The sequence below is a fragment of the Pogona vitticeps genome, chromosome 2 (assembly GCF_051106095.1).
Source record: "Pogona vitticeps strain Pit_001003342236 chromosome 2, PviZW2.1, whole genome shotgun sequence".
In the NCBI taxonomy this organism is placed as follows: domain Eukaryota; kingdom Metazoa; phylum Chordata; class Lepidosauria; order Squamata; family Agamidae; genus Pogona; species Pogona vitticeps.
The window spans coordinates 251,729,134-251,749,437 of record NC_135784.1 but is presented as its reverse complement, the minus strand read 5'-3'; the positions used below and the strand labels follow the sequence as shown (position 1 = coordinate 251,749,437).

At 39.5% G+C, this 20,304-nt stretch overlaps 1 protein-coding gene across 9 annotated transcripts in view; it reads left to right on the top strand.

Annotated features, from left to right (window-relative positions):
• CSNK1G3 (casein kinase 1 gamma 3) overlaps positions 1 to 16,023 on the top strand; it is an 86,077-nt gene extending 70,054 nt beyond the window's left edge. For all 9 annotated transcript variants that reach the window (XM_078386224.1, XM_020790674.3, XM_020790670.3 and 6 more), the window contains one exon: positions 13,683 to 16,023. In XM_078386224.1, the coding sequence (XP_078242350.1) occupies positions 13,683 to 13,737 (55 nt within the window). In that variant the 3' untranslated portion in view covers positions 13,738 to 16,023. The remainder of the gene's footprint in view (positions 1 to 13,682) is intronic.
• The last annotated feature ends 4,281 nt before the right edge of the window (positions 16,024 to 20,304 follow it).

The following is a 20,304-nucleotide window of genomic DNA, read 5'->3' as shown; positions in this document are numbered from 1 at the left end:
TCTGCACTCAATGGCTGTTTGCCATTTATAATCTTACCATGATTCAGTATTAATTGGCCCTCATCAAACCCATCACAAGTGCTGATTTAGTCCATACTATTTTCCAATTCAGCTGTATAGAGAAACAGAGCTGGATTTGTAATATGGCACCCTGCTCCAGATTAGGTTAGAACAGATGAAATAAAATACTGTATTATATTAATAAATGTCCTAATATAAAATACATAGAAGGGGACACAAACACTAATAGCATCCTAATATGCTGCAAAATAAAACACAGCTCTTAGATGAAACGTATTCATGGGACAAACAACACATCTTAGCTGGGAAGAAATTTCCATAGTATTTCTTCAAAATTCAACAACAAAATTTTAGAGTCATTTACTAAGTAATCTATGTACAAATAACTTGTTTAATATATCTGCAGTGACCTATAGTGCCATAGTTGCTACAGTGGACCCTCTACTTACGGAATTAATCCATATTGGAATGGTGGCTGCAGGTCAAAAATTCTGTAGGTCGAGTCTCCATTGACCTACAATGCATTGAAAACCGATTAATCCCTTAACCGGCCATTTTGTTCCATTTTGGTTCCATTTTGGTTTTCTTCTGGTCTGTAGGTCGATTCTCCAGCTGCAAGTCGAACCTAAATTTTGCGGCCAGAAAAGTCTGTAAGTCGAGGGTCCACTGTATTTCCAGGATAAAGCATTCACATGCCCCTTTTTATTGAGCATGTGCATTTGTGGAAAGACAGAAGTATCAGTGCAAACGCTAGAAATATATTAGGCTTTACTGATTATTACATAAATGTGTTATAAATGTGAGTCATAAATGTCCTATTATATGGAAGTAACTTGAATTTATATCTCTGTAGTCCTTTTTATATATTTTAACTATAATGTGCTATGTTCCCATCTTAGATTGCTAAGCATTCTAACATTTGCATGGATGTTTCATAAACAGTGTTATGCCATAGCCTCATCCCATCATATCTGTCCACTGCATGCATTCCATAAATTGATCATTGTGGGAAGCTCCTGCTCAAGGCCGTTAGTTGTTATCTGTTACAGTGACATGCAAACACTCCTGGCAGAGAAGCAGCAGCCCAGCGGGCAGGCTGACCTCTCATTCTGCCTTTTCCCTTAGAATTAGGGCATAGATTCAAAGACTTTCTCCGGTCAATCCTAATGGCATTTTGGTAACTAGTATCCTATCTGAATTCTCACAAAGTATGATATAACCCTTGCTAAGTTAATAAAAGAGTTCTCAAGGTATTGCCTTTAGGCTCTGCTGGCTCCTGACATCTGCTTGTGGATTTCTTTGCAACCTCTCTAAAGGCTAACTGCCTTCCTATTGTCTGTGATCACCCATATCATTAGCCTTCCTTTTGTTCCGTGATCACCTACAGATCATCCTAGTTATCCCCCCCCCATATACTTTCCTATATTAGCAAAGTAGAGTTCTTGTTGAACAGCCTGAGAATCTTAAGTGGTGGAAAGGACTTGGTAGTGCAGGTTTTTATGAGAAAGACCTTAACATTTGCAAATTTCAAGTAGAAATTGTGTGCATATGGAAGTTGTGCTGAGACAGGAGATATTCTTATAGTGTACGAATGAGCAGTTGAGATTCACTGAATCCACTAGGACTCATGAAATCTGGGATACATATCAGGTAGACACTTCCAAAGTATTCTAGTTATGCTGGCGAAATGACTTCTCTCACCAAAGAAGTTACTTCTACATATATTATGGGTGATTTTGTAGACATCTCTTTTGATTATAATTCACTTCTTTGACCTGACTTCATCTTCATACAAGTTTAGAATGAATGCAGGAAGCTCTTTCTTAATGGAGATGTGTAACGAAAGTGAAGTAGAAAACAAATAACAGAGAGGCATTGTTCTTGTATATCTGTTGAGACTCCATGATCTGGCTGTGTCTATGCAAAAGATACTTTGTTTAATTCCATAATTCTTGGTCATCACATCCAGTGCTTGCCCATGGTTGTGCCCTATAGTTGAATATAGACCCATCAGGGAAACTAATCTAAAATAACTTCTGACATGCATTCTAGATACAGTGGGGTCTTGACTTGAGAACTTAATCCGTATTGGAAGGCGGTTCTCAAGTCAAAAAGTTCTCAGGTCAAAACTGTATTTCCCATAGGAATGCATTGAAAACCATTTGATCCGTATCTGCTCTTTTCCGTCCATAGAAACTAATGGGAAGCTGCTATTCTGCCTTTGACCACTGGAGGGGGATATTTTGTTTCTTTTTTTCTTAGGTCAAGAAAGGTTCAGGGAAGGCAGGGAAAAGACAGTCCAGGCAGTACAGTACCAGGCAGTCCGAAGACTGTCTCCCAATCCACTCTCTAAACGCTGGGAGGAGTGAGGAAGCAGACAGGCACCCTTTTCACTGGCCAACAGTTAACTGAAAGTTCACATTTTGCACTTTCCCTGCCTCCCACGTGGTTTTTTTTCAGTTCTTAACTCAAATCTAAGTATGTAAGTCAAGTCAATATTTTCCTATGAGAGTGGTTCTTAAGTCAAAATGTTCTTAACTCAAGCCGTTCTTAAGTCAAGACCCCACTGTATCTCTTTTGCTTAAACTGTCTGAAAGCTTCCACTGTATATGAAGATCTATACAGTGCCTAATTTGGTGTCTGTAAAAATAGTGTCATTGGTGCAGCAAAAATTCTTTGGAAAGGTTGTTCAGAAATCCCAGATTTGATGGGTATTTGATCATAAAGGTACAGCAGTGCCAATTAAATACAGTCCAGTTGCTTTCAGTGAGTCTCACTTATTTCCTCTGATCTGTGTGAGAGTGACTTTCCAACTGACTTGCAGACTACCATATGAATAAAACATGAAGCATCTGATGGGAGAATTGTCACTCTTTTGGACCGACACTGTACTCCTGCATTAACGTATCACTACTCTTGCCAAACATACGCACATATGTATATTAAATCATATTCTCTTTTCCTGTCCATAAGCTCATGACAAGGCCTTGCAGGTGGTCATATTAAGCAACAGTCTATAGCCAACTAAGTGTAGCATGCAAGAACTATCCCTGGATTGGGAAGCAAAATAATGTTACTAGAGACAAGAGGTGGCTTCTTCTTAGTCATCAGAAGACTAATTGCTCAGTCTGAAATGACCAGAATTATGGGCCTTTGTTAGACTTGCTGTGCATCAATGTGAGAGACATAGCCACTCACCTTTCCAAATTCGTGGTCCCGTTGTTTTCTGTGAGTCTAAGCAATAGATGATGCAGATTGTTCAGGTTGCTGGGAAAGCACACATGTGCACCCTGTGAGTAGGCTTAATTTTTGGAGCACATTTTCCCAAGGATATAGTGGGGAACTTTGTTCGTCTACTGATCAATAAAACCAGTTTTTAATGCAATACTAAAGGAATGGCTGCTAACTTTTATATTATAAACAGAAGTTTCTTCTGTTTAAAGAAATATTTTGTGCTCCATTCTAGTAGATGCATTGTATATTTTATTGTTATAATTTTATCTTGTAAAGTGAGCCAAGAAAGCTCTTCCTATAAAAAAAAGCTCTTTTTTGCAAAATAGAGTTGCATCCTTCCACAAACAGGAAACGCCCTTCCTAATAATCAGTATCTTTTGTTTCATGTCCTCAGTGGTAAGAAGAACTGTTGTAGGGATGTACTGTATGTTGGTCATTTTTCCTTCTTGTGATAGAGATTATGGCAGGTCTATTCAAACGTTCACTGATTTAGTCTAAGCTTCTTTTATTGATCTTGGTCACTAGATCCATAGTTGATCCAAGCCTCAGAGAAACATGATAATGTTTTGGTTCATCTAATAGTTTAGTGTATGGCTCCACTGTAAATCTTTCTTTTTCCTGCCTGGCTTTCCAAGCACCTCAGCTCAAGCATATGCTATGGACATTTTAGGTAGTGCATCCTTCTAAAAATATCATCAGTCTGCAGATTCTTTCAGGGCTCGGGATTCTTATTTGGGTCACTTGCCCCAACTGCCAGTCACAGTACTTTGCCAATAGCCAGCGAGAAGTGAGATGCACTGGGAAAAAAAGAAGAAAGATGAGGAGTGGGTAATTAATGGGTGATAGAGTTATGACATGAGGAGTGTTTAAGGAGAAGATGAGAGTACGATGTGTGTCAAAACATAGAATCATAGAATAGTGAAAATGGAAAGGGCCTATAAAGTTTATCTCTCTCCTAATTTGTGTCTGGGTGCTCCTTTTTAAAATTTCTGCTGTTCATATCTAGGTCTGTCCCTTCAGCATGGTTTGTGTGACTTCTTTCTCATGCTTTGTACGAGCATCAGTTTACTACCAGGAACTACTCTGGCCAAGCCTTCAGAGATAATGGGGACAGAAGATTAGATGGTGGCCTATTTTTAGAGCAAAAGTTTATTGAAGTGTTTTCTAACAAAATTGCAGTTTTTCCTTCACAATTATTTTAGCAGTTCATTAAAGTGCTTGTAGTTCCCATAGTATTTATGTAAGTTACAACTGGGGACTAGTCTAGGTCCTATTACTTTACTAAAATCTATTGTTTAAATAGTGTTGCTGCCTGTACATTTACAACATATGCATAGATGGTTTTTCACATTTTTCTTGAGACTCTGTTATCTAACCTTATGCTTTCCAGTACCTAGGGTTTTTTTTTTAATTTCTGTTTTATTTCGACCATTTGCCCAGTACATTTGGTGATTCAAATCTAGATAAATTTCATCTGGTGCACTGTTTTGCCCATGCCTTTTCAACATATATTCATAGATAGTCCCCTTACTAGGATTTGATAGTTGTAGCAGTTGTGCAGTCAAATACAAATTTTTAAAAAGCTTAATTTAGTAAAAAGGTAGTCAGAGTCAAAGACATGCTTCTCAAGCATGACCAAGTGTAAAGTGATGTATAAGCTCAAGAGAGAATACATGCTCATGAGAACAAATTAATGGACAAATGAAGCCAAAGTTGTTGTAAGCAGTGACTGTTAAGGGCCTATAGAATGGCATCTGTTAGATTTATCTTAAAAATGAAATATGAAAAGGACAAAGTTAATGAGAGTCAGATAAAATATTGATTTCTTCTTCCCGTGCTAGAGCTTTTGGACTGAACAAGATGTGATAGTGTCGCTTGTGGATGCTAGTAAGATATTGTTCAATAGGTTATGTAACAGGGCTATGGCATCATATGGGCTGTTGGATTAATAAACTGTTTGCATTGCCCACAATACTCTGTCTCAAAAGGTTATTTCAGGGTAGATAAAAATCAGTGACAAAAAATCATTTTTTATTAAATTAGATTTTTAAGAATTACTTGTCTGAAGTTCAATAGTAAGTAGCTAATAATTTAGGCCCTTACATAAATGTTGACACACTAAACTCCATTGATCCAATTAGCTTACTCTAGTTGCAACTTAATACAGGATTTGAATTTTTTATCATTAAAATTGGTTTTTAATACATCTTGTGCAATGGTAGGTTTAATTTAAAATGTGTTATAGCTCACAGATCTCATATTGGAGTAAGACCAATCAATTCTAATATTATTAGACATTAGTCCAAATCCTTTTGCTTGGCATAATTATTATCATTATATTTATTTTATTTAAAATACTTTATCCCGCCTTTCTCCTTAAAAAGGACACAAGGCAGCTTATATCATTAAAATACAATATTTAAAGCTAAAAACAATGAGCATACAAATATAAAATCTGGGAGCAGCAACATGTCCCCACAAAACGCTCCTGTGAATTATATATGGTTCCAAGCCCTCCCCCCCCCATAAATGAAAAGCATGGAGGCCAACGCCTTGGGAGAGCTGCTTACCTGCATGCCGCTTGCCGATATGCTCAAACCTCAGTGCAAAGCAAGGCGGCTGGAGAAACCCCCATTCTGTTTCCCGCCTAGATTGTTTGGCATTGACACTTTTGTTTAAACTTCCCAGTAAACCAGCAGGAAGGAGGTGCCTCTGTCACAGCCTCCAAGGAGAAAGCTTGCAAGAGGAGAACCTTAAGCGCCCAGAGACCATGCTATGTATTCTTCATAGCATGTTTTCTCTTGCTTCCTCTAATGCCCAACTCTGGCAAAACGTGATTTTCTTCTGCATTAAAAATACTTTTTATGTTTAATTTAATACTTGCAGACCATCGATAAGGGAATCAGCAGATATTGATCCCACAGATAAGGGGGTCCTACTATATTACAGTAATTGGTATACCATCCAGTTTAGTGCACAACACTACTCTGGGTGGTTGACAGGAATAAAGAGAACCCACCTAACTAGTTATTGACCCCATTCTATCTCTCCACTAACCAGAACAAATTCTCAATAACCCACATCCCCCAGAATCCCCAAATACAAATACACTGATGGCCAACAGATATATAGAAATAAATTATATTCCTCATTACTGCAGGGAGAGAATCTCACTGAAGGCTTCCTCAAAGAGACTGGTCTTTAATAGTTCTTAAAGGTTGGGAGGAAGAGGGCCTGCCAGCTCTCTACAGGGAAACTATTCCAAAGATGTGGAGCCACTATGAAGAAAGCTTAGTTCTTCATAAATATCTTATTTGCCTTTCTTGGAGTGGCCACACATAGAAGACCAACATGGGTGGATTGGGTGGCACAGGTTGATGTTCTTTGGGGGACGCTCTCTGACAGATGACAGGGTCCCAAACTGTTAAGGGCTTGGTATGTTAATACCAACACCTTGAATCTGGCTCAAAAAGCACAGGAAGCCAGTGCAGCTGAGTCAGCACTGGAGAAACCTGATCAAATTAAAAAACCCAGTGATTAATCTGGCTGCTGCATTCTGCACCTGTTGCAATTTCCAAGTCAGCTTTAAGGGGAGCCCCATGTGGAGAACACTGCAACAATTGATCCTTCAGATCACCAGTGTGTTCAAGGACACATCCTGCTTGAGGTAGAAGTGTAACTGGGCAATCAGCCAAAACTGAATGAAAGCTGATCTTGCCACAGCTGTTATTTGATGGGCCAAAGAAAGGACCAGGTCCAAGATCACGCCCTAGTTATGCACTTGGTCCTTAAAGAGAATAAAAACCTCCAACCTCTTCGGGAGGCTCCAACCAACATGACCTCCATCTTGTCTGGCTTCAGCTTTGACCACACCTTGGTCCAGTCCAATATCGAGGCCAATCAGTGCTCCAGCACCCGGACAGCATCCAGTGCAGAGGATGTAAAGAGATAAGAGTTGTGTGTCACCAGTATACTGATGACAACATACTCCCAAACTCTGCTTGACTTCTCCCAGTTGCTTTACATAGATGTTAAAAAGCATTGGGGTGATAGCAGACCCCTGAGGGACCCCACACTTAAGGATCCATAGGAACAACAACATCTCTGCTAGCTGAACTCTCTGCACATGACCTTCAAGAAAGGATCAGGACCAAGGTTGATAGGCTGTCCAAGAGGATACTGTGGTTGATGGTGTCAAAAACAGCTGAGAGATCAAGGGAAACCAACAGGGTCATTCATTCCGTATCAGCTTCCTTTGAAAGGTTATTGTGCAACATAGCCAGTGCTATATCATCACTGTGCTGCAGCCTGAACCCTAGCTGGAATAGATCAAAGTAGTCTGTTTCCTTCAGAAATATCTGTTATGTCACCCTTGATCAGCTTGCCCAAAGATGTGGAAGGACTACCATAGCATGTGCAGTCACACTAGAGTAGCCCCTTTGAATTCATGGAGATTTACTGGGTCTACTTCTGTGTAAGTTCCATTGATTCATATGCTCTACTCTAACTGTGACTATGCTAAAGTAAGGCACAGTTAGAGCAGACTCATTTCCATGTGGGGAAAAAATTATAATGAAGACTTTCTGAAGAATGATTTTAAACAATGACTTAGAATAACTGGATTAAAATCAATTCCACCCTGAGCACTCTCATAACAAATGTCCTGAAAATATCTTTACATATCAGTTATGTTTTGAAACATTGAATAGCCTTTAGTATAATAGCAGGTAAGTTAATGTAGACTATAAACTACCTCTGTAAGGGAACAGATTATGCGCTTGTCTCTTCTTTACCTATAGAGTGAAATTTATGTACCACAAGGAAAAGATACAGTGAAACACTTGGAAGTATCTAGTGGATGTGAAAGGGAGGCCCTCTAGTGACCATTTAGTTTAGGGCATGTCATCAGGTTTTGTTTTCAGTTGGGTAGATACACTCCTCCAAACAACTGGAGAAGCTTGTAAAATGTCATATCCCCAAACTGTAGGCTAATATTGCTTGGAGATGAGGACATTTATCAAAATTCCTATTTTCTCGTTTTTTTTTTTTTTTAAAAAAACTACTAATAGCCTCCATTTAAAAGCAATTAAAGAAAATCTGGTTTTTGGAACAGATGCTTTGCAATAAGAGTGTGTGAATACCATCTGCTTCAGTTTGATCCAAATTATTTGTCTTGCAAATAACCAATTCACTTTAAGTGAATTTGTAGTCCCTCTATTTCTGTTTGGACCTGAATATTTAAAAAAAAATCTTTGTTGGGGCCAATTTAGTGAAAAACCATGAAAATGGGTAAAATAAAGGGCTGTGATCTGGAATGGAAGATGAAATTCAGTGCTATCAACAGCTGCTTGACCTCTAGCGTGCAGGCAAAGCTCCCACTAGCTAGCATCCTTCCTCCCTCCCCCTCAGAGACATGTAATTTACTCACATTTACTTTACTAAAATGTTTGTTGAAGGGTGAAGGAATGCCCCCAGTTAATAGCTTCAGTACCCAGGTAAGTCAAGTACCTGACTATTGCTTTGTTTGTCACATTGCTGCATATCTCATCTGGAATTAAGGCATGTGTTGTGGAAAAAAAATAGCCAAAATGTTGCAAAAATAAAAGCCATCAGCAGCCATTTAAAAAAAGGAAAGTACAAAAGCTGCGGTGGTCAGGATGGACAGATAACTTAGAACCTGTCCATTGTTCTAACATCAGTGTATTCAATGTACATCTTGTATGAGAAACTGAAGACATTCATAGCACACACACAGTCAGTCAATTAGAGTCTAGTGTAATGCAAAATGACATTGTAGCTGCTAAAAAAATGAAGAAATTGCTAGCGTACACCTATTCTGAAAAAAATGATGCAAATAGCAATTTCTAACAGACTTAACACCCTGCCAAAACATAAGCAGCTAATTGCAGGACAAATGTAGTTGATCAGAGCCTTCCCAGTAGTTCCATGGTTGGAATTTCAAGGAGAGTTTGGGCTCTCATTCATGCTTGAGTTATCAATCTCTTTTAGCTTTGGTCTTACAGGTTCTGTTAAAGCAGTGATCCTCAAGTTTCTTGACACCAGGGACCAGTTTAGTTGAAGACCATTCTTCCAAGGATTTGTGTGTGTGTGTGGGGGGGGTACTTGTTATGCAGCAGGCTGTTGGAGGACAGCTTTGAATCGAACTCATAAAGGAAATGGCAAGCAGGAGGCGAGTTGCAGTTGAAGTTCTGCCTCCTATTAGATCATCAGTGACTTAGAACCTAAGGCACAGGCTCCTATTAGATTCTAATGCCACAGGCACAGCTGATCTAGCAGCAGCTGGAGGGGAGCTGGGAGCAAAGCTCTGTCTCCTGTCAGATCAGCAGCAGCATTAGAACCTAATAGGAGTGCACTGACGGGCGATGAAGCTTTGCTCACCACTCATCTCCTGCTCACCGCTCATCTGTCCCTGCAGCCTGGTCCTTCCAAGGCTATGGACTGGGACCGGTCTGTGGCCTGGGGGTTGGGGACCCTTGTATTAAAGTATTAGTTTTGTTTTCCAAGTGAGTCTCATTAGTGCCAAGTTTTTTAAAATAAATTTTCACAAATCAAAGCAATATGTGATGTTTGAGAATGCCACTTCAATTTGAGTGCTACTCTGGGCTACCTTTCTTTGAATATGATGGTTGTTGTAGGTTTTTTAGGCTGTTTGGCCGTGTTTTGGAGGTTTTTCTTCCTAACATTTCACCAATCTCTCTGGCTAGCAAACATCCCAGAACACAAATAACCCAAAAAAGTACAACAGCCATTGGATCCCAGCTGTGAAAGCCTTCAAGAATACATTTCATTGAATCTGTTTAGGGACTGACAAGTACCCTTCAGATTTTAAATAATTTCCAAATTCAATGCACACACCCATTTTACAGCTATCCAAATCAGTGGTCTTCCTACAAAGCATTTGGTTAAGGGATTGATGATAAACTTTTGGATCACACTACCTCTTCCCATCACCTCATGAAAAGCTACCTTATACCAAGTCCAGACTAACCTTTACACTAAATGGTAGCTGTTTTGGACACTGTTGCATTACTTGCTTTTGTTGGCCTTAATGCAATTAAGGAGTTTGTTGTCACCATCTTTAACCAGTATTTTGATTTAGGATTAGATGCTAACTGTGGTGGCGCTGCGGGTTAAACCGCAGAAGTCTGTGCTGCAGGATCAGAAGACCAGCAGTCATAAGATCAAATCCACGCGACGGAGTGAGTGCTCGTCGCTTGTCCCAGCTCCCGCCAACCTAGCGGTTCGAAAGCATGCAAATGCAAGTAGATAAATAGGGACCACCATGGTGGGAAGGTAACAGCGTTCCGTGTCTAAGTTGCACTGGCCGTGTGACCACGGAAGATTGTCTTTGGACAAAAACGCTGGCTCCATGGATTGGAAACGGGGATGAGCACCGCCCCCTAGAGTCGGACACGATTGGACAAAAATTGTCAAGGGGAGCCTTTACCTTTACCTGCTAACCCTGAAAAACTGGTTAACAGAACACCTAGTTTGTATTAACTCTGATTAATGGAAGTGTTAATTTAACATTAACTACAGGTTAAAATGAACAGGAGGATTCATGTTTAACAAAAGAAAAACTAGAAGGAGGGAACACAAAATTGTGTAGCCTGTATGCTTTCATTATATTCAAAGTGTAGACCACAAAACATATGTGCTGAATCATATTAGTTACCATTTATAGGGATATGTTTTTCTGTAGCAGTGGAATTAAATTTCTCTTTCATGGTGTTAGAATATAATAATCAGGTTTTATTGGTCATGGATATAACTCTGGAAATGACACTGATCAAAATATCCTGCCAGTGTTCAGTTTTAAAAGATTTTAGAAAGTAGCAACCACATTTTTACTTAATGGTTTTCATTGAGATTTAAATAACATTTTTAATTTTGTAAGATTTTGCATTTTTATTATTTTCATATTGAGCACTTTTCTTTTTTTGTGAAAGTGGCTATACATTGCTGTATGCTCCTAAAGCTATCTTGATTCTTTCTCATTAGGTTTTCTCCTAAAGGCACTAGTGTAGTGGTAAACGTATGCACTTTTCTGCTCTATTCCTTTGCAGGAGCATCCCATATTCAACACTCTTTTGTTGGTAAATTAGCGCAATTATCTTCCATCCCGCTTGTCCAACATATAACTTTAGGAAAAAATTGTTAACATTCAGCTTTACTAGTGCTATTGGTGCGGTCAAAGAGGAAAGTTAACAGACATTTACTAGAGGAAGATACATCCAGAATCATATAAAAACTGTTTGCATATGCTGCTCTTAGTTTTAGTAGTGTTCCTTCTTAGATCTAACACACACACCCCCGAATGTTCCAAGTGCATTGAGATGATGAGTCTGGTGGTTGCAACTTTGATTACTGTAATACACTGTGTCAAGTTCTAAAACATGATGCTTGAACATGGACCTCAGAGCACTGTATAATTTTTAACACCCCTTGGTAGTTTGAGTGAATAGTTGTCCACCACAGCTGACATTTATCCCCAAATGGTTTAATTCCTATGCAAACAGACAATCATATCAAAGTTCATATGGATATCAAGTTAATCATTACTTGCTCCTGCCAGGCTCACCAGAAGTGTAGCTTCCAAACTTGCTCCATCTCTCTTGAGTGAATGAATAAACCACTGTTTTCACTCTTGATGAAGTAAACAGAGAAAAATGAGTCCAGGCAACACTGGCTTGTCTAATTCTACCGACTTTATTCATTTTCATTTCTTTTATGCACAAGAATTCAAAAGTTATTGGTAACTTTTATCTTTTTGAGACATCAAAAGCATACAACTTCTTAAATATCATTCTTACAACTATTATCAAATGCTGTGAATGCTTAAAGATAAATGAAAACAGAACTTAAGTTGCAGGCAAATATTTACGTCAGAAAAATATATTTCAGTTATAAGCTGTTAGCTATAAAAGTTACAAATAAGAACTTAAACCATTTCAGTTGAAAAATACAAGAGTTTGTAGTCTGAAAATTTGCATCTCTTTAAAAATGAAAGATTTATTAAAGTGGAGAAACATTTCTTATCCTTTTACCATATTTGAACACACATGTAAAAATAAGGTTTTGAAGTGCTCACCCAACCATCCGCCAGTTAAAATCTGTGGAGGAAAATCCATGATTTCTGTGTGTTGCCTCTGTACTGCTGTATCTCCAGCCACTGCTTTTGCATTATTGTTTTCCTCTTCTCCACCCCAACCCTGGCTTCTCAGCTAAGCTTGACTTGGCTCTGCTGCTTGCTTAGCTAGTTCTCTGCTACCCTTCTCCGCCGCCATGGAAGCCACTCAGAGGTCCCCACCACCACCTGTCGTGCCTCCGAAGCACGATCGGCGGTGGGGGACCTCCAGAGGCCTTCCCCGCTGCCACAGCCAATCGTGCCTCCAGAGAAGCTCCGAAGGCACGATCAGTGGCAAGGGGGACCTCCGGAGGCCTTCCAGGGCTTCTCCGCTGCAATGAGAGGCATCTCAGAGATCTCCCCTCCAATCATGCCTCCGAAGCACGATTGGTAGCGGGGGGACCTCCAAGATGCATCCCATGGTGGCGAAGAAGCCCTGGAAGGCATCTGGAGGCACAGTCGGTAGCCTATGGACTGGAAGGGGAAGCTTTCCCCGCCTCCCCCTTCCGGTCTGTAGGTCGATTCTCCGGCTGCAAAATTTTGCGTACATCGAGGGTCCACTGTACCTCAGTTGTAGATAGTGTATTCTGGGGGTGGTTTGGTTTGCTGTAGCTATATGATTGTTAGAACTTTCATGTAAGGAACATGGATGAATCAAACCTAAAATGAACTAAGATACACACATGCAATCCTTCTGTACACCCTGATAAATATAACATTATCTTACTGAAATACGATAATGTTAAGATAAAATCATCTGATCATTAGAAAAAAAAAGAGCAAATCAACATGTCCCTGCAGTCTACAGTGGGATAAATGCCCATCTCTTTGCGCCCCTGGTTTTGGGGTTTAATCTTCTTAGCTGAATTAACCTCTTACAGGCAGTTTATTGCTGTTCAAATACCAAAATTTGACATCTCCCCCCCAGCCCCATCAGTTGAGTGTGGGGAAGTCTCATTTGTACATTATCTCTGTCACTCTATAGTCCATTTGGAAATGCTGACAATTGCATCTGATGAAACCACTGTATTGGGAAATGTTTTTCTTCTGTTGTTTCCTAATACCATCTTCATCACATTGTTTGCATCTATGTATGAGTTGATGTCACATGTCAAAAGTCAGTTTTATTTTACTTACTTGCTTATAAGCTGGTGCTGTTTGTTTTTAGCATTATCTGAACTGGCTTAGATTCCATAGGAACATATTTAGACCAGTATGATTATATTAAACATGCATTATTCCTTATTTATGTAAGAAAGTTTGTATGTCACAATTTCAGGTGCTGCTGTTTTTTCAAGCGAAGGAAAAGGAAAACTATTCAACGTCACAAATGACTTTGGAAGAATGCAGACCATGGGTAGTTACTTGCTTGTTCATCTGCTGTCGTGATTAGTCATCTCTTGTGACCACAGTTTTCCAGCACCTCTCTTTTGAAGATGGTCTACATACTTGCTTTGATTTGGTGGTTCGACATATTTTAGTTTGGATCATCTCTTCTGGAAGCTTTAATGCTACGTCAGCTTGAGACTTATTTGACCACTGAGATCCTGGACCAATGGCAAAAATGCTGCTCTTTCTTCAGCAAAACTAAACTGTCCTAGAAAACATTAGCAGTGATTAACTGAAGACCAGATATTTCAGAACCCTGGCATGTGCTGAGGTTTTTTTGGGGGATGCTATATTGAAAACAGTTGATTTTTGAGAGAACAATGAAAATGAAAACATAACTACCCAAGCATTTCAAATATGTCTTGCTTTAAAGTATATTTTATCAGTAATATCTGCATCGATCCCCTCCTCCCCCATCATTGCTTTGATGGTACTGCATTTGCAAATTGTTACCATTAAATCCTACTAGAAAATATGGTACAGTCACTGCCTAGTGGTACTAAGACAAATGCAAGATGAGGACCTATCTGATGATATAAAGCTAAATGCTGTGTTTTTTAGCGGAGGGAGTGAATCGCTTGTCAGTAAAATCTGGGTTTCAAAATCTGTATTTGTTGTGCCTCCAAACAAGATGCAGTGTGGTAGAAGTGACAATAATGCTTGTACAGAAATACAAAATATTTGTGTGATGCAGGTTGTGCTTCCAGTTATGTATGACACCAATGCTGAGCTTCAACAGAAAATTGCTTTGGGATTGTGAAAACACACTATTAAGAAATAACTGTGAATGGGGATTAGTAGACTGGGAAATTTGAAAATGTTCATCCAAAGCTAGTTGTGAATAGCAACCTGAAAGGTGAAGGGCTGGATGTGCCATGTAGATTTGTTTGCAAATTATTTTGCTATTTGATGTAGTTTTAAAAAATGGAAGTGGGTTGGATGTAATGCTGCCTTTAAGGAATGCTAGTCCATAGTTCCTGGCTGCTGGAAGGGGTTTCTGGAACTTTCTTTTCCTTTGGTGAAATATTGCAATGCTAAAATACAGTTGATAGGATTGGTTGGGTTCTTCTCCCATAGCTCCTTGAAGTGCCTGAATAATGAACAAACAAATGGTTCAGTATGAAAGGCAACCCTTTCCTTTTTGGCTCTCCAGATTGCTCCATTTAAAAGCCATAATGACAGAGGTGTGCTTTTGTCATGTTTAGCTGCCAGCATGATAAAGAGTTGGAATAAAAGAAGAAAAATGGCTAGACAGATGTGTTGACCAAAACTCAAATTGTGTGTGACTTCCTTTAAAAAGAGCCTCTTAAGAGTTAACTTTTAATAACTTTTTGTCTATCAATGCATGCCTTTTGGCATATTTATTTATTTTTTAATATCTTGTGGTAACATTCAAAATGTGTACTCGGATAAATGCACACCTTTTGAATTCATTATTGCATTTACAGGGATTGTTTTGTAATTTTTTTTTCCTGAACAGCCAAAAGTGCAGTGCATTGTCTTGAATTAGGTGCACATATAAAGGCATTGTGCAGATCTGGTCATTGTTAGTCACTGTTGCTGTTAATGACTTTAGTAAATCTAAAAGCTTGAACCTGGCCTATAAAAACATAGACTATATGACCTGGTCAAATGTTTTCACTTTATCTGTATTATTGATAATGTCTTACACTCTCAAGGAGATTGATCTTTATTTTTATTTGTGCTGAGAAAGTAGGTGATGAACTTGGCCATTCTAATGTGAACACTTTCTTTGCAGTATTTGACCAAAATTTTTTCTCCATAATGTTTGTAAATACATGCAGTATCTTTCTTATCAAACACCTATTCAGTTTCATTCTCAAGGGTTTCTTTGACCTGTACAGTGTTTATATGATCTGAACTCCTTACACATAACGGTGTGTATATTAATTCAATTATGGACTTGAAGTTTTAAAAAATATATAAAACCTGTTGGTTTACTGCAAAGACCAGAATCTAGATATTTCTATTTAGCAATATTTTGAATATTCCATTTTATTGCTAAGGAAGACTTTGTCCTCACCACACACAACTGGTCAATAGTAAGTTATGCAGTTATGTTCAGGTTAAACCACCAATGTTTGCATTCATATGCTTTCCCCGTTTAAACTAATAAAATCAACATTGCCTGGATGTCTGAATAATAAAATTCATCCCTGTTTAAAAATATGTAATGAATGAAGAAGAAAAAATAAAGGTAGTTTTTTTAATTGTCTCTCTCATTTTTGTTCTGCAGCACTAACTTGGTGAAGGTAAGTATTAGGAAGAAAGATCCATGTAGCCAGTTGTGACAATCATTTGTACTAGAATGTAAAAAGATTATAGAATAAAACAGCATTTGGGCTTAGTACAGTATTGTCATATTGGGGTAATTGGCTCTACAGTCTCCTTAATTTTGCTAATCTGAATATTTGTGAGGAAACATGTTTCTGATGTACTATATTTAATGAGTGTCTGCTAATCTCATTCAGTGCCACATTCACAAAAAAGTCTAATTTATAGTGAATCTCCTCAAGTCAAATCACCCTAGATAATGCATATTGTATGCTGTGCTGCATAACTCAGATGCAACCGATAATGTCTATAGTGGTATTATAACCTGGAGTAATATGCCTCAAAAGTTATACTGCTAGTATTACACCAGTGTGAATGTGCAAGAGGAATTGAGCCTGTGTTTCTCGTCAAAGCCAATGAAGGCGGTGGATTAAGAAGTGGATTATACCGGCTTGATACAGCACATATTCACTACTCTACAAAAATATTCACTACATAGTTAAAAAAAAAAAAAGTTATGTAATATAAAGGACAGGGTGGAACCTCGAGGTGTCTAAAAGCAATTATGTCAAGCAGAGCTCTTCCAGTACTACCTTTTGAATACTGTGTGTCCTGAAAGGAACAGTCAGAACCCCCGTAATGCAGTACCTCCAATACCAACCTAGCCAGGCGATCCAACAGTGCTGTTGAATGCTACGTTAAAGTTCAAGAGAATAAGGTTGCACTTTCCTGTCCACTCTCCAGCATAGGCCATTAGCAAGGTGGCCAAAGCAGTCTCAGTTCCATTTCCTGTCTGAAGGCCCAGTTGAAATGCATCCAGATAATCGGTATCCAGGAATATTTGGAGTTGCAGGACCACATCCTTTCTAACCACCTTAGCCAAAACTAGTAAATTTGAGACTAGCCTATAATTAGTCAGAACTTCTGGGTCAAGGGCAGGATTCTCTAAGAAGAGTGTTTTGACAGTTAACCATCAATCCAAGCCAACTAGGAGAGGCAAGGATCAAGTGAGATGATAGCCCTCAGTATTCCAAGCTCTCGCTCCACATTCTTAAATTATCTATTATAACACACGTGCCAGTTCTGTGCAGCTCTTGACAGAAATGTCAGCTGTTCTTAATATATTGACTAGTATGTATTAATGCAACATCTATGTAGCCATGATTCCCGCCTGTTGAGCTAACAATTTTACAAGCAGGAGATAATCCCATTTATTCGAACGGGGTGTTTCTGCACATAGGGTCTAGTGAAGTAGTTCCCAATCTTGTGTAACACAGATGTCCTTGAACTGCAGTTTCCCAAAATCCTATCTAGCAAAACTAGTGGTTAAGGCTTTTGGAATGCACTCCAAGAACACTTTGTTTCTGATCATAGGGCGTTCTTGGCAAAGATACTGGAGTGGCATTGCCATTTCCTACTCCAGTGCAAAAAACGGCGTGAAACTCAACATCAAAAAAACTAACATCATGGCCACTGGTCCCATCACCTCCTGGGAAATAGAAGGGGAAGATATGGAGGCAGTGACAGATTTTATTTTCTTGGGCTCCATGATCACTGCAGATGGAGACAGCTGCCATGAAATTAAAAGACGCCTGCTTCTAGGGAGGAAAGCGATGACAAACCTTGACAGCATCTTAAAAAGCAGAGACATCACCTTGCCAACAAAAGTCTGAATAGTCAAAGCTATGGTTTTTCCTGTCGTGATGTACAGAAGTGAGAGCTGGACCATAAAGAAAGCAGACCGCCGAAGAATTGATGCCTTTGAATTGTGGTGCTGGAGGAGGCTCTTGAGAGTCCCCTGAACTGCAAGGAGAACAAACCTATCAATTCTGAAAAGGAGAACAAACCTATCAGTTCTAAAGGAAATCAACCCTGAGTGTTCACTGGAAGGACAGATCCTGAAGCTGAGGCTCCAGTACTTTGGCCATCTCATGAGAAGAGAAGACTCCCTGGAAAAGACCCTGATGTTGGGAAAGTGTGAAGGCAAGAGGAGAAGGGGATGTCAGAGGATGAGATGGCTGGACAGTGTCTGCGAAGCAACCAACATGAATTTGACACAACTACGGGAGGCAGTGGAAGACAGAGGAGGGCCTGGCGTGCTCTGGTCCATGGGGTCACGAAGAATTGGACACGACTAAACGACAACCAAGAACACTTGGGTTACCAGGGTTGCAAGCCACTTGTTTAGTGGATTCCTTCTTGTGAAATCAGCAGAAACAGAGGAACCATGCAGGGAAAGAACAATGCCACATGCAGTTCCTCAACAACAGGATATTAGTCGTTATTTGCTATGCTGGCAGTATTCACATACAGTTGTGTTCAAAATTATTCAACCCCCAGTGCTGTAAAGGGGTTTAGGGACTATAGTGTACATTTGGAATTGTATTCAGAATAAAATCCTACAAGGACGTTTTAAAGAACCAAATGCAACTAAAATAACATCAATTGTTTATGTAATACAGTAGTAAATGTTTCTTTTGTGGTTTCTTCATTGCCACAATTATTCAACCCCTTAAAGACTACCACTCTGAAGAAGAGAGGGTCATTCAGGTGTTTTCGATCAGGTATTGAAAACACCTGTGGATGTCACCGAGCACCAATCAAGCATAATAAGCACCAATTAGGCAGCTTTAAAATGACTGTGATACTCAGCTCCTTCTAGACATTTACTGGTGTGGTTACAAACATGGTGAAGTCAAGAGAATGGTCCAGGAAGACAAGAGAAGAGGTGATTTGTCTTCACAGGAAGGGCAATGGCTATAAGAAGATTGCAAAGAAGTTAAACATACCAAGAGACACCATAGGAAGCATCATTCGCAAATTCGAGGCAAAGGGCACTGTTGAAATGCTACCTGGTCGTGGAAGAAAGAAGATGCTGACTTTGACTGCTGTGCGCTACCTAAAGCGTAGAGTGGTGAAAAGTCCCCGTGTGACTGCTGAGGAACTGAAAAAAGATTTGTCAGATGTGGGTATAGAAGTTTCAGCTCAGACAATAAGGCCACACTGTGTAATGAAGGTCTCCATGCCAGAACCCCCAGGCGCACCCCCTTGCTGTCTCCCAAGAATAAGAAGAGTCGACTGCAGTATGCCAAAAGTCATGTGGGCAAACCACAAAAGTTGTGGGATAGTGTTCTGTGGACTGATGAAACAAAATTAGAACTGTTTGGGCCCATGGATCAACGCTATGTTTGGAGGAGGAAGAACAAGGCATATGACGAAAAGAACACCTTGCCTACTGTGAAGCATGGCGGAGGGTCAATAATGCTTTGGGGCTGTTTTGCTTCTGCAGGTACAGGGAAGCTTCAGCGTGTACAAGGTACCATGAATTCTCTTCAGTACCAGGAGATATTGGATGAAAATGTGATGCAGTCTGTCACACACCTGAGGCTTGGGAGACGTTGGACCTTTCAACAGGACAATGATCCCAAGCATACCTCCAAGTCCACTAGAGCATGGTTGCAGAGGAAAGGCTGGAACATTTTGGAGTGGCCATCGCAGTCACCAGACTTAAATCCGATTGAGAACCTCTGGTGGGACTTAAAGAAAGCAGTTGCAGTGCACAAGCCTAAGAATTTGACTGAACTAGAGGCTTTTGCCCATGAAGAATGGGCGAAGATACCCGTAGATCGCTGCAAGACACTTGTGTCAAGCTATGCTTCACGTTTAAAAGCTGTTATAACTGTAAAAGGATGTTGTACTAAGTACTAAGATTGAATGTCACTTGGGGGTTGAATAAAAACTAATAATGATGTGAGCACAGAAAAGACATTTGTGGTTATTTCATTATAAACTTAAGGTTATATTTCTCTGACCTACAAGTGCCTCTTTCATGTAAATGTAAGCAAGATGACTGAATGATCAAAATCAATGTCAAAATGGCCAAAACATTCAATTTCAGTGGGGGCTGAATAATTTTGAACACAACTGTAAGTAATCAATATTGAAACATGGGACAAAATCCTTTTGGCAGAGTTTTGCTACTGTAAACCAGATATGGGCGCCAGAAATAATTGATTTTAACTAATTAAAAGCTTTCTATAAAAGCTTTTAATAGTCCCTGTTGCATTGCCAGTAGTGGTCCTGATCCTGGCAGTGGTGATCCAAAATATATGTTTTACTATTAAAAGCTCTCTGCCCCATCCTGTGAATCCCAAAGGTCCAGGGTAAAAGGGAGCCCATGGAATCTGAAAGGGGGTTGGGGGTAGTCAGGAAGCTTT